The sequence below is a fragment of the Pristis pectinata genome, chromosome 15 (genome assembly GCF_009764475.1).
Source record: "Pristis pectinata isolate sPriPec2 chromosome 15, sPriPec2.1.pri, whole genome shotgun sequence".
NCBI lineage: Eukaryota > Metazoa > Chordata > Chondrichthyes > Rhinopristiformes > Pristidae > Pristis > Pristis pectinata.
Window position 1 is genome coordinate 50079519 of NC_067419.1, and position 16991 is coordinate 50096509.

Here is a 16991-nt window from a genome sequence, read left to right on the forward strand (position 1 = left end):
TTCCCTGTAACCTATTCTCTCAGATCCTTAAACAACATTGCAATGAAGTCCCCTCTTTTACTTTCTCCCCTCTCACACCTGAAGCTTCTCTACCCTGGAACACTGAGTTGCCAGTCCTGCCCCTCTTTCAGCCATGGTTCTGCGACTGCAACAATTCCCATGTGCTAATCAAATCTCTTAAATTCATCTGCCTACCAGTCATTCTCCTTGCATTAAAATAGATGCAACTCAGCCTTCCAATCCTTCCATGTAACTTTACAAGCCCATGACTGAATCTCCTCCCCAATGTACAACTCTGCACTCCAACCCCCTGCCAAATTAGTTTAAACCCTCGCTGACAGCAAAGGCAACCCTCCCTGAAAGGATATTGGTCCTGTTCTGGTTCAGGTGCAATCCATTCTACTTGTACACGTTCAACCTTCCCCAGAAACTATCCCAATGATTCAAAAATCTAAAGTTTTTGCTTCTGTACAAAGAAGGCAATGAGAAAAAGATCAGATATTTACTTAGTAATGTTCACGGAAGGGTAAGAGAACTCCCCTGCACCCTCTTTAAAGAGCCCAGGAATCTCAGGCCCACACAAGGTGGAAGACAGACCGTGGTTCAATATTGATAACTGACAAGATTTTTTACCTCAAACTGCTAAAGTGGAACTTGAATCCATAACTTTCTTTGAGATTTAGAGTAACCCCCAGAAACAAATCTGATGCTTCAGAGTAAATCATAAATGGTGACTAATTAGAGATCAAAGATGTGTCCATGGGCACTCACATGGGCCCTAGCTATGCCTGCCTTTTTGATGACAACATAGAACAATCTTTGTTTCAAGCCTACTCTGGCACACCCTCCAACTCTTTCTCTGCAAAATCGACGACTGTATCCGTGCTGTTTCTGCATTCATTGGAATTAATTTCATCACCTTTGTCACCAGCTTCCACCCTGCCCTCGAATTCACCTGGACCATCTCTGACATTGCTCTTTTTCTGGATCTCTCTGTCTCCATTTCAGGAGACAGACTTGCACTGACATCTTCTATGAACCTATGACTCCCACATCTGCCTCAACCACCCCTCCTCCAACCCTTCCTCCTGTAAGGACATTATCCCTCTTTCTCAGTTTCTGTCTCTGCTGCATCTCAAGATGAGACCTTCTGCTCTAGGGCTTCTAAAACGTCCTTCTTCATCCTGAAACATAGCTTGCCCTTGCATCTGTAGGGGATGTAACACTTGTCCTTTCACCATCTCCCTCACCACAGTCCATGGACTTAACTAGCCCTTCCAAGAGATGCAGAGGTTCACCTGCACCTCCTCCAGCCTGGTTTATCACAGATGTGGTCTCCTCTAATTGGTGAAACCAGGCGTAGACTAGGCGACAATTTTGCAGAGCACCCGAGGTCTGTCCGTAACAGCTCGAGCTTCCAGTTGCACATCATTTTAACTCTCCCCACTCCCACACCAACCTGTCTGTCCTCAGCCTTCTGCATTGCTATAGAGAGGCCAAACACAAAATGGAAGAACAACCCCTTACTTGGGTAATCCACATCCCAATGGGATGAACATTGAATTTTCCAATTTCAGGTAACCCACATCCTGATGTTCTCCTTCCACATACTCACCTGTCCATCCCTCTTTGTTCATTTTACACTTTCCACTCACAGTTCCATTTGCCCATCATTTCCACCCTCCCCCATCTGGTTCCTATCATCTACTAGCTTCTGTTGCATGCCTCCCTCATACTGCTATATACGGGCAATCTTTTCTCTTCTCAGTCCTGATGTCAGGTCTCGACCCAAAATGTCAACATACACCTTTTGCCTCCACAGATGCTGCTTGATCTGCTGAATACTTCCAGCATTCTGATTTTTGTTGACTAATTCAAGAAGACAACACAGGCACAATGGGCTGAACAATCCATTGTGCTGAGCCACTACAGCCCTGTTGTGGATTACCAGTTTCACCTTATTTCAGCCTTTCCCTTCACTAGAATGATATGTTGAATCAAAGTACTTTCAGGAATGCTGCTTGACTGCAGGCTGCCACAGCCGTTATATAAGCTTGCAGCACAGGCACCTGAAGACAATTGACAGAGCCACTGCCCAGCCCTGCAGAGCAGTAACACAAAAATATCCTGCAGATGCCAGAATTCTGTCATAAAAACAGGAAATGCTGGAAATGTTCAGGTTAGGTAGCAACACTGAAGAGTGAAACAGAATTCATGTTTCAAGTCAATGACTTCTCATTAGAACCTGAGACAGTTAGCGACAAGAGAAGTATAATACAAAAGATGTACAATAGCTTTAGATAAGGCAAACGGAGGGAGAAGATTCTCCTTTCAGATATTTCAAGGACTGGGGAAACAAAGGGTCAAAGTTAGGGGGCAAAAAAACACACAGGGATGTGAGGAAATTTCTATTTAGTTATTAAACACACAAGAAGTGATAATCACAAAAAAATTGCAATACACAAAGAGACGTGAGGCTTGGTAGATTAAATGGCCAATTTAATTGCCCCAAGCATGTAGAAAGGGGGAGTTGAGAACTTGGTGAGAATATATTACTGGGAAAATCAGAGGAAATGGGGCATAAGGAAATATAGAAAAAGACCATTTGATGCGTCATATCAGTGCCCGTCAAGAAAAAGATCTACAAACTAAATCCCATTTTCCAGATTTGGAATGCAATGTCTGGAGGAGTGGTAGGATTTTAAACTTTAAGGTGCAGAGAAAATGGTAAAGTGGTGCAGAACAGGAGAGACAAACAGCATCATAGAAAGCGTGTGACACACAAGCGGCCAGACCCTTCAGTCCTGTGCCAGACCTTTCAGCACTCGGTTCACTACCTTCCGGTCACAACTCATCAAGTAAACACGCAAATGGCTTTTAAATGTGGTGATGGTTTCTACCTCTAGCACCCTTCCAGCCTGCGAATTCCAGACCCCATCACCCGCTGGGTGATTTCTTTTTCATTATTCCCCCCGGAATGCTTTGAATCTATGCCTCCTGGTTTTTGACCACCTAGAGAAAATAGGTCCTATGTACAAAAGCAATGTGTTGCAACTATGCAGCAGGTCAGACAGCGTCTGTGGACAAACAGAATTAACGCTTCAGAATTTCCTGATAATTTGCAGATTTCCAGGATCCACAGGATTTTGATTTTCGTTTCAATTAAGCCTCTCCCCTGCTTCAAAGCAAACCCTGGACCGCTGCATATTTCCTGCTGGTTCAACTGCAGCCACGGCGACGGCAACCCTGGCAGCCCTGTCACAGATTCCCTGCGGTGACCGGAATTGATAGCGGGGGGAGCAGGACCCGGGGGTGGGGGTACTGGGCCCAAAGGGGGGAAGCAGAGCCCGGGGGGGGGGGGTGGGGGCAGTACGGGGGGGGAGCAGGGCCCTGGGGGTGGTACTGGGGGGGGAGCAGGGCCCGGGGGGTGAGGGCGGTACTGGGGGGGAGCAGGGCCCCGGGGTGGTACTGGCAGGGGGAGGGGGGGAGTGCAGGGCCCCGGGGGTGGTGGGGGTGGTACCGGGGGGGGGGGAAGCAGGGCCCGGGGGGTGGGGGCGGTACGGGGGGGGGGAGCAGGGCCCCGGGGTGGTACCGGCAGGGGGAGGGGGGGAGTGCAGGGCCCCGGGGGTGGTGGGGGTGGTACCGGGGGGGGGAAAGCAGGGCCCGGGGGGTGGGGGCGGTACGGGGGGGGGAGCAGGGCCCCGGGGTGGTACTGGCAGGGGGAGGGGGGGGGGAGTGCAGGGCCCCGGGGGTGGTGGGGGTGGTACCGGGGGGGGGAAGCAGGGCCCGGGGGGTGGGGGCGGTACGGGGGGGGGGAGCAGGGCCCCGGGGTGGTACCGGCAGGGGGAGGGGGGGAGTGCAGGGCCCCGGGGGTGGTGGGGGTGGTACCGGGGGGGGGGAGCAGGGCCCCGGGGGCGGTGGGGGTGGTACCGGGGGGGGGAGCAGGGCCCCGGGGGCGGTGGGGGTGGTACCGGGGGGGGGAGCAGGGCCCCGGGGTGGTACCGGCAGGGGGAGGGGGGGGGAGAAGCAGGGCCCGGGGGGGGGGGTGGGGGCGGGAACGGCCCGGGGGGGTGAGGGCGATACCGGGGGGGGGGGGGGGAAGAGCAGGGCCCGGGGGTGGCGGTACCGTCCCCATGGCAACACGATGACGCTGGGCCGTTGTCACGGTAACCCACCTCCAGCGGTTGATGCCCAGGCTGGAGGCGCCCGCGAACCACGGGTCCACGATGTAGACGCAGCGGAGGCTGCGGGCGCCCCGGGCCGCCTCCCGCAGCGCCGGGTTGTCGTGCAGCCGGAGCCCCTTGCGGAACCAGTGGATCGAGTGGCCGCCCATGGCCGGGTCCGGGGCAGTGCGCGACCCCGCCGACACCCCCCCTCCCCCCGCGCGCGCTCCCGCCGCCCCCCGGCCGCGCGCGCTGACAAACTCCGAGTGACCTGACGGAAAGCCGCGCCCCGCCCCCGCCTCTGATAGGTCGCTGCTGGGTCAGTGGGCGGGGCCGTCGGTGCTGCACATGCGGGGAACGTGACTTCGCCACGTGACACACACGGAGCCGGGGGACGGGGACCCGCGGGATGTCGGCAGCAGAGGCGGATGTGGGACCCCCCCCGTCCCACCGCCCCACCCCACCCCGCCCACTGCCCCATCACCCCTGTCCCACACACCCCCGCCCCACCCACACCCCCCTGCCCCATCACCCGCAACCCCCGCCCACCCCACACCCACAGCCCCCCGTCCCAACACCCCATCCCCCCACTGGCCAACCCCCACCTAGCCCTACACCCCCACCCAGCCCCGCCCCATCACCCCTGCCCCTAACCCACACCCCGTCCCAACACCCCCAGCCCCACCCACACCCCCTGCCCCATCACCCCTGCCCCCCACCCACACCCCCATCCCAACACCCCTGCCCCATCACCCCTGCCCCCCACCCACACCCCCATCCCAACACCCCTGCCCCCCACAGCCCCCTGCCCCACACCCCCAACACCCCTGCCCCCCACAGCCCAACCCCCACTCACACCCCCCGTCTCAACACCCCACTGCCCAACCCACACCCCCGCCCCCACCCAGCCCCACCCACACACCCCTGCCCCATCACCCCTGCCCCCCACAGCCCAACCCCCACCCACACCCCCCTGCCCCATCACCCCTGCACCCACACTCCCCCGTCCCAACACCCCCATCCCCCCCACAGCCCAACCCCCACCCACACCCCCCTGCCCCATCACCCCTGCACCCACACTCCCCCGTCCCAACACCCCCATCCCCCCACAGCCCAACTCCTGCCCACCCAGCCACCACCCACCCCCCCACCCCACCCTTGTGAGTCGGGCGGCCTGTGGCGGCCCCCACCTCCCCCCACCCCGGTCCGCCACCCGGGTTCTCCATCAAAGGCATTTTGTCTGAGTGATGGACATGAGGCGCTGACTGCAGGATCAAGGTGTTGGGCTGAGGGGCCTGTTTCCATGCTGTTTTACTCTATGACTCTAAGAAGTTGGGCTGGCTGAGAAGGAATGGGAAGCTAAAAAGTAATAGATTTTGATGACAAGAAATGGGAGGAGGTTTAAGTGAAAAATCTGACGTGGACTAATTGAACTGAGCAGACTGGAGGCAGAGTGCAGATGCTGGAACCCGGAGCAACAGACAAAATACTGGTGGAACTCCGCGAGTCAGTCAGCATCTGTGGAGGGAAATGGACAGTTGATGTTTTGGGTTGAAACCCATACCTTGGATCACATAGGCTTTTGCCCTTTGAAATATTCTCTCATGTGGGACCTTATCATGGGCTTTACTAAGGTCCATGTTGACTAACTGAACACACTTCATCATTGAAACATTTAGTCAGCTCCTAAATTGGGGCCCAGATGAAGGGTCTTTACCTGAAACATAGACTGTCCCATTTCCCTCCACAGATTGGCATCGGTAGAGAGCAGCTTGCAATGAGTCGCCACGCTCCGGCACCATCTTGGATGTTGTCTGACCTGCTGAGTTCCTCTAGCACTTTGTGAATTGGACTGAATAGTCTGTTTTAAGAAAAATACCAGGAGTAGGCCATTCAGCCCCTCGAGCCTGTTGTGCTGTTCATTTGAAACAAGATATTTAAAAATCTAATCTCAATGCAGGTTGACCATGAAATCACTGGATTATTGCAAAACCTATGTGGTTTTGCAAAAACATCTACCAGCAGACTGTGGTGATGAGAAAAAAAATACTTAATCTCTTTATTAAATGAGTGGCCCCAAGCTTTAGATTTCCCCACAAGTGGGAAGATTGCTGGAGCACTGACAGAAATTTCAAATCTATGGTCACAAGTGAAGTGCCAGATGACTGGGGAACAGATAATATGGTAACCTTATTTAAGAAAGGCAACAAGGATAAGCCAGATAATTACAGGCTGATAAAGAAAAGGTTCCCAGGAACTTGAAGCTCTCGGCACTCTCAACCTCAGCACCATTGATGCAGACAGGTGCATGTGTACCGCACCCTTTCTTGAAGTCAATGACCAGTTCTTTTGCTGACATTGAGGGAAAGGTTGTTGTCATGACACCATGTCACTAAGCTCTCTATCTTCTTCCTGTATTCTGACTCATCGTTATTTGAGATATGGTCCACTACGGAGGTATCATCTGCAAACTTGTAGATGGAGTTAGAGCAGAATCTGACCATGCAGTCATGAGTGTATAGGGAGTAGAGTAGATCAGGAGTAGTCAGTGTGATTTTGTTAAGGGGAAGACCTGTCTGATTGATCTGAATTTTTCAAGGAGTTAACTAAATGTTTCAATGAGGTAGTGTAGTCAGTTAGTCATCATAGACCTTAGTAAAGCCAATGATCAGAGACTTTTTCCCAGTGTGACAATGGCTAACATGAGGGGACATAATTTTAAGGTGATTGGAGTAGGGTACAAGGGGGAGGTCAGGGGTAAGTTTTTTACACAGAGAGTGGTGGGTGCGTGGAACGCACTGCCTGCAGAGGTTGTGGGGGTAGATACATTAGGGACATTTAAGAGACTCTTAGATAGACAAATGAATGATAGAAGAATAGGGGGCTATGTGGGAGGGAAGGGTTAGATAGATCTTAGAGCAGGATAAAATGTCAGCACAATGTTGTGGGCTGAAGGGCCTGTACTGTGCTGTAATGTTCTATGTTCTATAAGGTCCCACATGAGAGACTGGTTCAAAAGGTAAGAGCCTATATGATCCAAGGCATGTCGGCAAATTAGTTCTGATGTTAGCCTGGTATAAGAGGCAGAGGGCAGTCACGGTAGTGTAGCGGTTAGTGTAATGCTATTACAGCACCAGCGACCCGGGTTCAATTCCAGCCACTGTCTGTAAGGAGTTTGTATGTTCTCCCTGTGTCTGCATGGGGAGAACGTACAAACCAGTTCCTCCCACATTCCAAAGATGTACGGGTTAGGAAGTTGTGGGCATGCTATGTTGGTGCCGGAAGCGTGGCGACGCTTGCGGCTGCCACCAGAACACTCTACACAAAAGATGCATTTCACTGTGTGTTTCAATGTACGTGTGACTAATAAAGAAATCTTACCTTAGAGGTGATGGTTGATTGGAAACCTATGACCAGTGGTGTACCACAGGGATCGTTACTGGGATCCGACTGGTTTCTAGACACAATAATGATCTGGATGTGAATGTTGGAGGTATGATTAGTAAGCTCACAGATGATATGAAGATCGGTGGCAGAGACAGGAGGGTAGTCTTCAGATACAGAACAATATTGATGAGTTGATAAAACGGCAGATGAAATTTAATCCTGAAAAATGTGCAGTGATACACTTCGGGAGGATTAAAAGCTAGCTGTGTTGGAGCTTCTGAAAAACATTGGGATAGATAAGTCCCTGGGGCCGAATGGGATATACCCCAGGTTACTACGGGAAGTGAGGGAAGAGATTGCTGGGGCATTGACGATGATCTTTGTATCCTCCCTGGCCACATGAGTGGTACCAGATGATTGGAGGATGGCAAATGTTGTTCAAGAAAGGTAATAGGGATAATCCTGGGAATTATAGACCAGCGAGTCTTACGTCAGTGGTGGGCAAACTATTGGAGAGGATTCTTAGGGGCTAATTGAGTTTTTTGAGGAGGTGATAAAACAAATAGAGCGATGGATGTGGTGTATATGGACTTCAGTAAGGTGTTTGACAAGGTTCCCCATGGTAGGCTTATCCGGAAAGTCGTGAGGCATGGTAACTTGGCTGAGTGGATTTGGAAGTGGCTTGCCCACAGAAAGCAGAGGCTGGTAGTAGATGGAGCGTATTCTGCCTGGAGGATGGTTACCAGTGGTGTTCGGCAAGAATCTGTTCTGGGACCCCTGCTCTTTGTGATTTTTATAAGTGACTTGGATGAGAATGTGGAGGGATGGGTTAATAAATTTGCAGATGACACAGAGGTTGGAGGTGTTGTGGATAGTGTAAAAGGTTGTCGTAGGTTACAACGAGATATAGACAGAATGCAAAGTTTGACAGAGAAGTGGCAGATGGAGTTTAATCTGGACAAGTGTGAAATGATACACTTTGGAAGATTGAACTTGAAGGCGGAGTACAAGGTCAATGGCAGGATTCTTAGCAGTGTGGAGGAACAGAGGGATCTTGGGGTCCAAGTCCATAGTTCCCTCAAAGTTGCTGTGCAAGTTGATAGGGTAGTTAAGAAGGCATATGGCATGTTGGCCTTCATTAGTCTGGGTATTGAGTTAAAGAGTTGCAGCTCTATAAAGCTCTGGTTGGACCACACTTGGAGTATTGTGTTCAGTTCTGGTCACCTCATTGTAGGAAGGATGTGGAAGCTTTAGAGAAGGTGCAGAGGAGATTTACCAGGACGCTGCCTGGATTAGAGAACATATCTTATGAGTAAAGGTTGAGTGAGCTGGGGCTTTTCTCTTTGGAGTGACAAAGGATGAGAGGTGACTTGATAGAGGTGTACTAGGTTATGAGACACATAGATAGAGTGGACAGCCAGCACCTTTTTCCTAGGGTGGCAATGGCCAATACCAGAGGACATCAGTTTAAGGTGAGTGGAGGAAAGTCTAGGGGAGATGTCAGAGGTAAGTTTTTTTTACACAGAGAGTGGTGGGTGCCTGGAATGCACTGACTGGGGTGGTTGTAGAGGCTGATACAATAGGGACATTTAAAAGACTCTTAGATAGGCACATGAATGAGAGGAAAATGGAGGGTTATGGGCTGTGTAGGAGGGAAGGGTTAGATTGATCATGGAGTAGGTTTATACAGGTTGACACAACACCGTGGGCCAAAGGGCCTGTACTGTTCTATGTTCTATGATATACACAATGATTGGTAGAACCCTAGGAATTACAAAGGAACAGATAAACCTGGGTGTACATGTCCGAGGATCCCTGAAGTCGGCAGCACAGATATGCTGCCCGAACTGCTGAGTGGGTTAGCATTACAGCACAGAAACAGGCCCTTCAGCCCATCTAGTCCATGCTGACCTGATCTTCTGTCTAGTCCCATCTACCTGCACCCAGACCATATCCCTCCAAACCCCTCCCATCCATGTACCTATACAAACTTCTCTTAAATGTTACAATTGAACCCACATCCACCACTTCCGCTGGCAGCTTATTCCACACTTGCGCCACCCTCTGCGTGAAGAAGATCCCCCTCAGATTCCCCTTAAATATTTCAGCTTTCACCCTGAACATATGTCCTCTAGTTCTAGTCTCACCCAACCTGAGGGGAAAAAGCCTGTATGCATTCACCTTATCTATACCCATCATAATTTTGTGTACTTCTAAAAGATCTCCCCTCATTCTCCTGCGCTCCAGGGAGTAAAGTCCTAACCTACTCAACCTTTCCCTATAACTCAGGTCCTCAAGTCCCGGCAACATCTATGTAAATTTTCTCTGCACTCTTTCAAGCTTATTAATATCTTTCCTGTAAGTAGGTGACCAGAACTGCACACAATACTCTAAATTCAGCCTCGCCAACATCTTGTACAACTTCAATGCAACATCCCAACTCCTGTACTCAATGCCCTGATTTATGAAGGCCAATGTGCCAAAAGCTCTCTTTATGACCCTATCTACCTGTGATGCCACTTTCAAGGAACTATGGATCTATATTCCCAGGTCTCTTTGTTCTACTGCACACCTCAGAGCTCTACCATTCACTGAGTAAGTCTTACCCTGGTTTGTCCTCCCAAAGTGCATCACCTCACACTTGTCTGCATTAAATTCCATCTGTCATTTTTCAGTCCAATTTCCTAGCTGGTCAAGTTCACTGCAAGCTTTGATAGACTTCCTCGCTGTCCACTACACCCCCAATCTTGGTGTCATCTGCAAATTTGCTGATCCAGTTTACCGAATTACCATGTAAATCATTAGATCATAAACAGCAGTGGACCCAGCACCAAGCCCTGCGGAACACTACTAGTCTCAGGCCTCCAGCCAGAGAGACAACCGTCTACTACCACTAATAGATCAGCAATTTCTGTTTTTATTTCAGCCCATTCCAGGTATTTGTCCAGCAAACCTTCTCTTAACTGCTTCAAATATATGAATCTCCTTCCTCAAATAAGAACATTAGTCCCACTTTGAAACCAAAGGGGTAATCTATTTGTGGAGCCAGGGGATTTGAGCAAGGTCCTAAATGAACCTAAATTCTCATCAGTATCCACCAAGGAGAAGGACGTGGAGAATAGGGAATTCAGTGAGGGGTATATGGATAATCTGGAGACTTCAGTACTGAGAGGTGTAAGATATCTTGGAACTCGTAAGGATGGATAAATCCCCAGGACCGGATGACATCTATCCCAAAAATAAATAAATAGTGCAAAAGAGGAGTAAAGAAGTAGTGTTCGTGGGTTCATGGACCGTTCAGAAATCTAAAGGCAGAGGCAAAGAAGCTGTTCCTGAATCACCGAGTGTGGGTCTTCAGGCTCCTGTACCTCTTCCCCGATGGTAGTGATGAGAAGAGGGCATGTCCCAGATGGTGAGGGTCCTTGATGATGAATGCTGCTTTCTTGAGGCACCGCCTCTTGAAGATGTCCTCAATGGCAGGGAGGATTGTGCTCATGATGGAGCTGGCTGAATTTACAACACTCTGTAGCCTCTTTCAATCCTGCACATTGGAGCCTCCATACCAGGCGGTGATACAACCAGTCAGAATGCTCTCCACCATACATCTATAGAAATTTGCAAGTGTCTTTGGTGGCATACCAAATCTCCTGAAACTCCTAATTAAGTATAGCCACTGACGTGCCTTCTTTGTGATTGCATCAATGTGTTGGGCCCAAGATAGATCCTCTGAGATGTTGATGCCCAGGAACTTGAAGCTGCTCACCCTTTCCACCACTGACCCCTCAATGAAGATTGGTTTGTGTTCTTCTGACTTCGTCTTCCTGAAGTCCACAATTAATTCCTTGGTCTTGCTGATGTTGAGTGCAAGGTTGTTACTGCAACACCACTCAACCAGCCGACCTATCTCACTCCTATACTCCTCCTTGTCGCCATCTTAGATTCTGCCAACAGTAGTGGTGTCATCGGCGAATTTATAGATGACACTTGAGCTGTGCTGAGCCACACAGTCATGAGTGTAGAGAGGGTAGAGCAATGGGCTAAGCAAGTTGATGTAATTCACTTGATTATGGGCAGAAGAGATAAGACAGATAACTATAGGCCACTGAACCTTCCATCTTTGGTAGGGAAATTACTGGAGAAAATCCTAAGGGATAGGATTTATGTATATTTGAAAGGCAGGGACTGACCAGGGATAGTCAGCGTGGCTTTGTCTGGGGCAAATTCTGTCTCAATAATTTGAATTTTTAAGGAGGTAACAAAGGAGATTGATGAAGGCAGGGCAGTAGAGATGGTGATGGTGGAAGTGGTGGAGAATGATGTGTTGGATACGTGGGCTGGTGGGATGAAATGTGAGGACAAGGGGGACCCTATCCCTGTTAGGTCTGGGAGGGGTGGGGGTGAGATCAGAGGTGCGGGAAATGGCAGAGATATGGGTGTGAGCTCTCTCATCACAGAGAGTGGTGGGTGTGTGGAATGCGCTGCCAGGGGTGATGGTGGAGGCAGGTACATTAGGGACATTTAAGAGGCTCTTGGATGGGCACATGGATGATAGAAAAATGAAGGGGCCATGTGGGAGGGAAGGGTTAGATTGATCTTAGAGAAGGTTAAAAGGTCGGCACAACATTGTGGGCCGGAGGGCCTGTGCTGTGCTGTAATGTTCTATGTTCTGAGATGCAGTGTAGAGACAGTGCTTGTGTTTGTTCATGCTCAGAGGCCATGCTCCAAGAAATTGTCAAGTGGTTCACTGAGGTATCTAAGGTTAGACCTTACACTCAACACCCACAAGGTCAAGGTCCTCCAGCAACCTGCATCCACAGCAACACACCGTTCTCTGACAATAACAGTTCATAGCAAGACCCTGGACCACTTTCCATTTCTTGGGAACTACCTCTCAGCAAGGAAAACATCAACAGTGAAATTCACCACTGCCTTAAATGCACCAGCCTTTGCTTGATTGAGGTAAAGTGTATTCAAAGATCAGCACCTCAAACCTGACACAACTCATGGTCAACCGGGCAGCAGTGATCCCTGCCCTCCTGTATGCTTCTGAGACCTGGACTACCTACAACAGGCAACTTAAGGCATTCAAAATGATCTCTCTGCAAAATCCTCAATTCCCTGCAAGGATAAGCCAAGCAAAGTCAGTGTCTTCGGCCAGGCCAATATCCTCAGCACTGAGGTCCTAATTACATTTGGTTGGGCAGGTCACATCGTTCAGACACCAGACTTACAAATCAGACACTATTATGAGAAGAAGAAATTATCGGGTGGACAAAGAAAAAGGTTCAAGGATGTGCTCAAAGCCTTCTTGAGGAAATGCAGCATCCACACTGACCTTTGGGAAACTCTGGCCCAAGAATGCTCAGAGTGGAGAAGGAGCACTTGGGATGGTACTGAGAACATTGTGGTCATATATCAGGGGCACAGGGAAGCCTTGCACGGCAGGTGGAAGGAGAGAACAACCTAACAAACTACTCACTTGCAGCATGAGCCGTCCCTGTTCTGTCTGTGGAAGGGTCAGCAGTTCCCACATTGGCCTCATCAGAATACACGAAACCGGAATGGAAGCAACTCATTCTCTCTGCCAGGGAACACCCCTGTTTATTTTGCAGGAATTACCCTGAGCTCACAGTTGCCTGCCACTTTAATTCACCACCCCGCCCTCACGCTGACCTGTCTATTGACTGCTGACTGTTACAATGAGGCCCCAAACAAGCCTGAGGAACAGCACCTCATCTTCCTTCTGGACATGTTGCAGCCTCCCAGACTCCATATCGAACTCTACAACTTCAGATAACTTGTTCTTTCTTTCTTTCTGCTTGTACAACAAACTGTCATTTTTTTTTATTTAGAGTCAGAGTTCTACAGCACAGAAACAGGCCCTTCAGCCCAACTCATCCATGCTGACCAAGATGCCCACCTGAGCCAGTCCCATTTGCCCATGTTTGGCCCATATTCCTTTGAACCTTTCCTATCCACGTATGCCTGACAGCATTAATTTTCTTTTCTGTTTTGTATGGCCAGTAGGCCAGATTAGACGACATTGGCAACACATTACGCAGACAAACAAGCTGAATTTGATTTTAACTGTCTTTTAATGGCCACATTATTTCATCCTATCAAAGAAATTCCGTTTGTTCCACCCATTGCATCCCCTCCCACCACCAACTCTTGTTTCTCTCTTCCATTATGATGTCCTGGATTGGAAACACAAACTGTTTCTGTTTCCACAGATACTGCCTGACCTGCTGAATTTTCCCAGATTTTTTTGTTTTTATTTCAGATGTCCAACCTCTGAAGACACAAGGGACTGCAGATGCTGGAATCTGGAGTGACAAGCAATCTGCTGGAGGGACTCAGTGGGTCGAGCAGCATCTGTGGGGGGGGGGGGGGGAAGAAATTGTCAGTGTTTTGGGAGACTACAGATGCTAGAATCTGGAGCAACAAACAATCTGCTGGAGGGACTACAGATGTCCAAATTTTTGATTTTCAAAAATAACTTGCAGCTTTTTGATTTTCAGAAAGATTACTAAATCCAGATGAAATGTCTTCGATCTGAAAGATTAACTTTATCGCTTACTCCGCAGACACTGCAGACCTGCTGAGGAGTTCCAGCATTCACATCTTCTCGACCATCCCTTTGCCTCCACAGATGCTGCCTGACCCATTGAGTTCCTCCAACCGTTTGTTTTTGTCCCCAGATCCTGCAGCCTCTCTTGCCTCCATTCTCAATTTTTATCCTCGTTTAATATTTATCAGGCTCTCAGCATCACTGAGTGATGGTGAGGGTGGTCTCAGAGCTGGTTTAGCCCTTTAACCAGCAGATAACTAGGGCTGCCCTCATGCCTTGCCCCATTAACCAACTGTCAGCCAATCACAGCCACCAGAGCCGGCTGGTCTCCTGCCCCGCCCCACCCTTATAAACAAGTTTTAACCAATCCCTTGTCCACTAGGGCGGTCTCATTCATGACCCCGCCCACTTATCAACTTTTAACCAATCCCCATCCACCAGGGCCCGCCCATGCCCGGCCGCGACCCTTTAAACAACTTTTAACCAATCACAGCCGCGGGGTTGGCTCAGATCCGACTGTCCCTTTAAATGGTTGACCAATGACAGCCGCAGGCGTTCCCTCAGCTGTAACCACGCCCCTTTAACCTGCCAGGGCCGGCGGCGGTGTCACCGCCCCTGACGCCCATTGGCCCAGGCAACATCCAATCAGAGGCGGCGAGGTCTGCGATTGGCCAGGAGCGGAGGGGTGGGGTGGGCGGGGCGGGGCGGCGGGACGGGCAGGCGGCAGTATGCCTGCGGTCCGGCCGTGCACCATGCCGAGCGGCGATGGCGGGCCGGCTTAAGGCCATGGGCCGGGCGCTGGAGGACCTGAGCCGGGACTCCGGCTACGGCGGCACCGCCGACTCGCTGCACTCGTCCAGCCTGTCGCTGAGCTCGGAGGCCGCGGCGGCCGCCGCCCAGGAGGCCGGGCCCGGGGACGAGGAGGCGGAGGCGGCGGGCGGGCTGGAGTGCGGCCGGCTGCCCGAGCTGGACGCGCCGCCCTGGGACACGCAGCAGCTGCGGGCCGTGCTGAGCCGCGAGCACCCGCCGGGCCGCTGGCCGCACCGCTCGCTGCTCCGCCTGTCCCGCCTGCTCGGCCGGCCGCTGCTCCGCCTGGCCCGCGAGGCCCAGCGCCTGAGCCGCCGCTTCGGCCGCTGCGGCGGCGCCGAGCTCCGCAGCGCCCTGCGCATCGTGCTGCCCTGGCCGCTCGCCCGCCGCTGCTGCTCGGCCGGCCTGGCCGCCCTCTCGCTCCACAGCATGGGCAGCGCCCGCGGCTTCGGCCTCGGCACCTCGGCGCGCTGCGGCCTCCGCCTCTCCGTCGGCCGCTTCTTCCGCTGGATGCTCGACGGCCGCCTGGCCCCGCGCCTCCACCCGCACGCCGCCGTCTACCTGGCCGCCGCCATCGAGAGCCTGCTGCTGGAGCTGGCCGCCCGCCTCGGCCCCGACCCCGGGGCCCCCGTCACCCCGCAGCACATCGACCGCTCCCTCAGCAGCCAGCCCGACCTGCGCGGCCTCTGCCAGCAGCACCGGCACCTCGACTGCGCCCGCACCGCTCGTGGTGAGTGCCCGCCGCCGGCCGGGGGGACCCTGGGGATGGGGGCCGGGGGGCCGGGGCGGGGGGAGCCGCCGGGAGGCTCAGTCGGTGTCCATTTGAAGTGCTGATGGATGTTTGGGTCGGGATACTGCAGGAAAGTGGTGTTGAGGCAGTGGGTGAGCCGGGAATGCAGAGCTGGTCTGAGCACCGCGACTTCTGCTTAAGGTCTTGTGTCCTGTCTCGCAGTGTGCGGGTCTGGGGCTCTGGCTGACTGGTGTTCCGGGAGCAGTGAGCAGGTGTACACGGGCACTGACGGGACGGGACAGGACAGGACAGGCCAGGTGTGAGGCAGGATTCCCCACGCTGGCTATTGGTGTTGATCCAAGCAAAACACTTGCAGCCGTTAATTATTTATCGGGCAGCGTGTGAGAGCCACAGCTACCAACTGTTACTGAAGATGTTTCCGATGGGCTGCGTGCCATCTTCAGAGGGAGTTTGAACAACTGCAGACCTCCCCCCCCCCCCCCCCCCCCCCCCAAGCTTCGGAATATTGAAGTAATCCTCCTACTGAACGGCTGGTATTTCTGCAGGTTGCTAATTCTTAGCATCTTTTATAATCCCACTGTTCCTAGTAAACGACTAATACTGTAATGGATGTAGGAAGTTGTCTTGCTCATTACTTGTACTCAAGTACTTCGAAAAATCAACTTAAGACGGGGGGGGGGGGGATGGGGGGGATGGGGAAGAGACGGTGCAGGAAGCAATCAGTTCCCCACCAGCATCACCCATGAGTTTTCTCTGGTCAGTGGATATTGACTCAGTCGGTACTCACTGATCACCTGCTCTCACCCTAACCCAATGTGGCATTGCTTGTTGTAGTGTAGGTGGAGGGTCTGTTCCCATACCAGGGAGAGATCCCCCAGAGTAAGCTGAGTAATTTGTACACTATTGAATTCAGGTGGTGTGGCAGTTAGTGCTGATGCCTCTAGGTCCCAGTTTTGGTCCTGAGCCCAGGTACTGTCTGTGCAGAGTTTGTACATTGTTCCTGTGATGTGGGGCTCCCCCTCACTTCCCAAAGGCGCGCTGGAAGGTTAGCCGCTATGGGTGTTTCAGCGACTGGAAGGTCGTGCACACACCAGACAATAGACGTCTGATGTCCACACTGCAGAGAAGGTGTGGTGGAGATTTGAGGATGTTTGTGTTGAAAAATGGCAGTTCTGAGGAGAGTGACTTAACTGGGGTTACACAAAGGTGTCTGGCCATGAACAGGGCTAATCCATTACTTGGCAGAGGGGGCATAGATACAATGGCCACTAAGTGTGTAGGTGAGTGGTAGAATCGAGTGGGGGGGGGAGAG

General features: G+C 51.9%; 2 protein-coding genes across 5 annotated transcripts in view; one reads left to right on the forward strand and one right to left on the reverse strand.

The window, feature by feature from the left end:
* cry1b (cryptochrome circadian regulator 1b) overlaps positions 1-4375 on the reverse strand; it is a 33410-nt gene extending 29035 nt beyond the window's left edge. For all 3 annotated transcript variants that reach the window (XR_007957536.1, XM_052030771.1, XM_052030770.1), the window contains exon 1: positions 4176-4375. Coding sequence is in view for 1 of the 3 variants with exons in the window: in XM_052030770.1 (XP_051886730.1) it covers positions 4176-4333 (158 nt within the window). In the remaining 2 variants the exon portion in view is untranslated. The remainder of the gene's footprint in view (positions 1-4175) is intronic.
* A 10429-nt stretch (positions 4376-14804) lies between these two features.
* btbd11b (BTB (POZ) domain containing 11b) overlaps positions 14805-16991 on the forward strand; it is a 66903-nt gene continuing 64716 nt past the window's right edge. For both annotated transcript variants that reach the window (XM_052030439.1, XM_052030441.1), the window contains exon 1: positions 14805-15658. In XM_052030439.1, the coding sequence (XP_051886399.1) occupies positions 14887-15658 (772 nt within the window). In that variant the 5' untranslated portion in view covers positions 14805-14886. The remainder of the gene's footprint in view (positions 15659-16991) is intronic.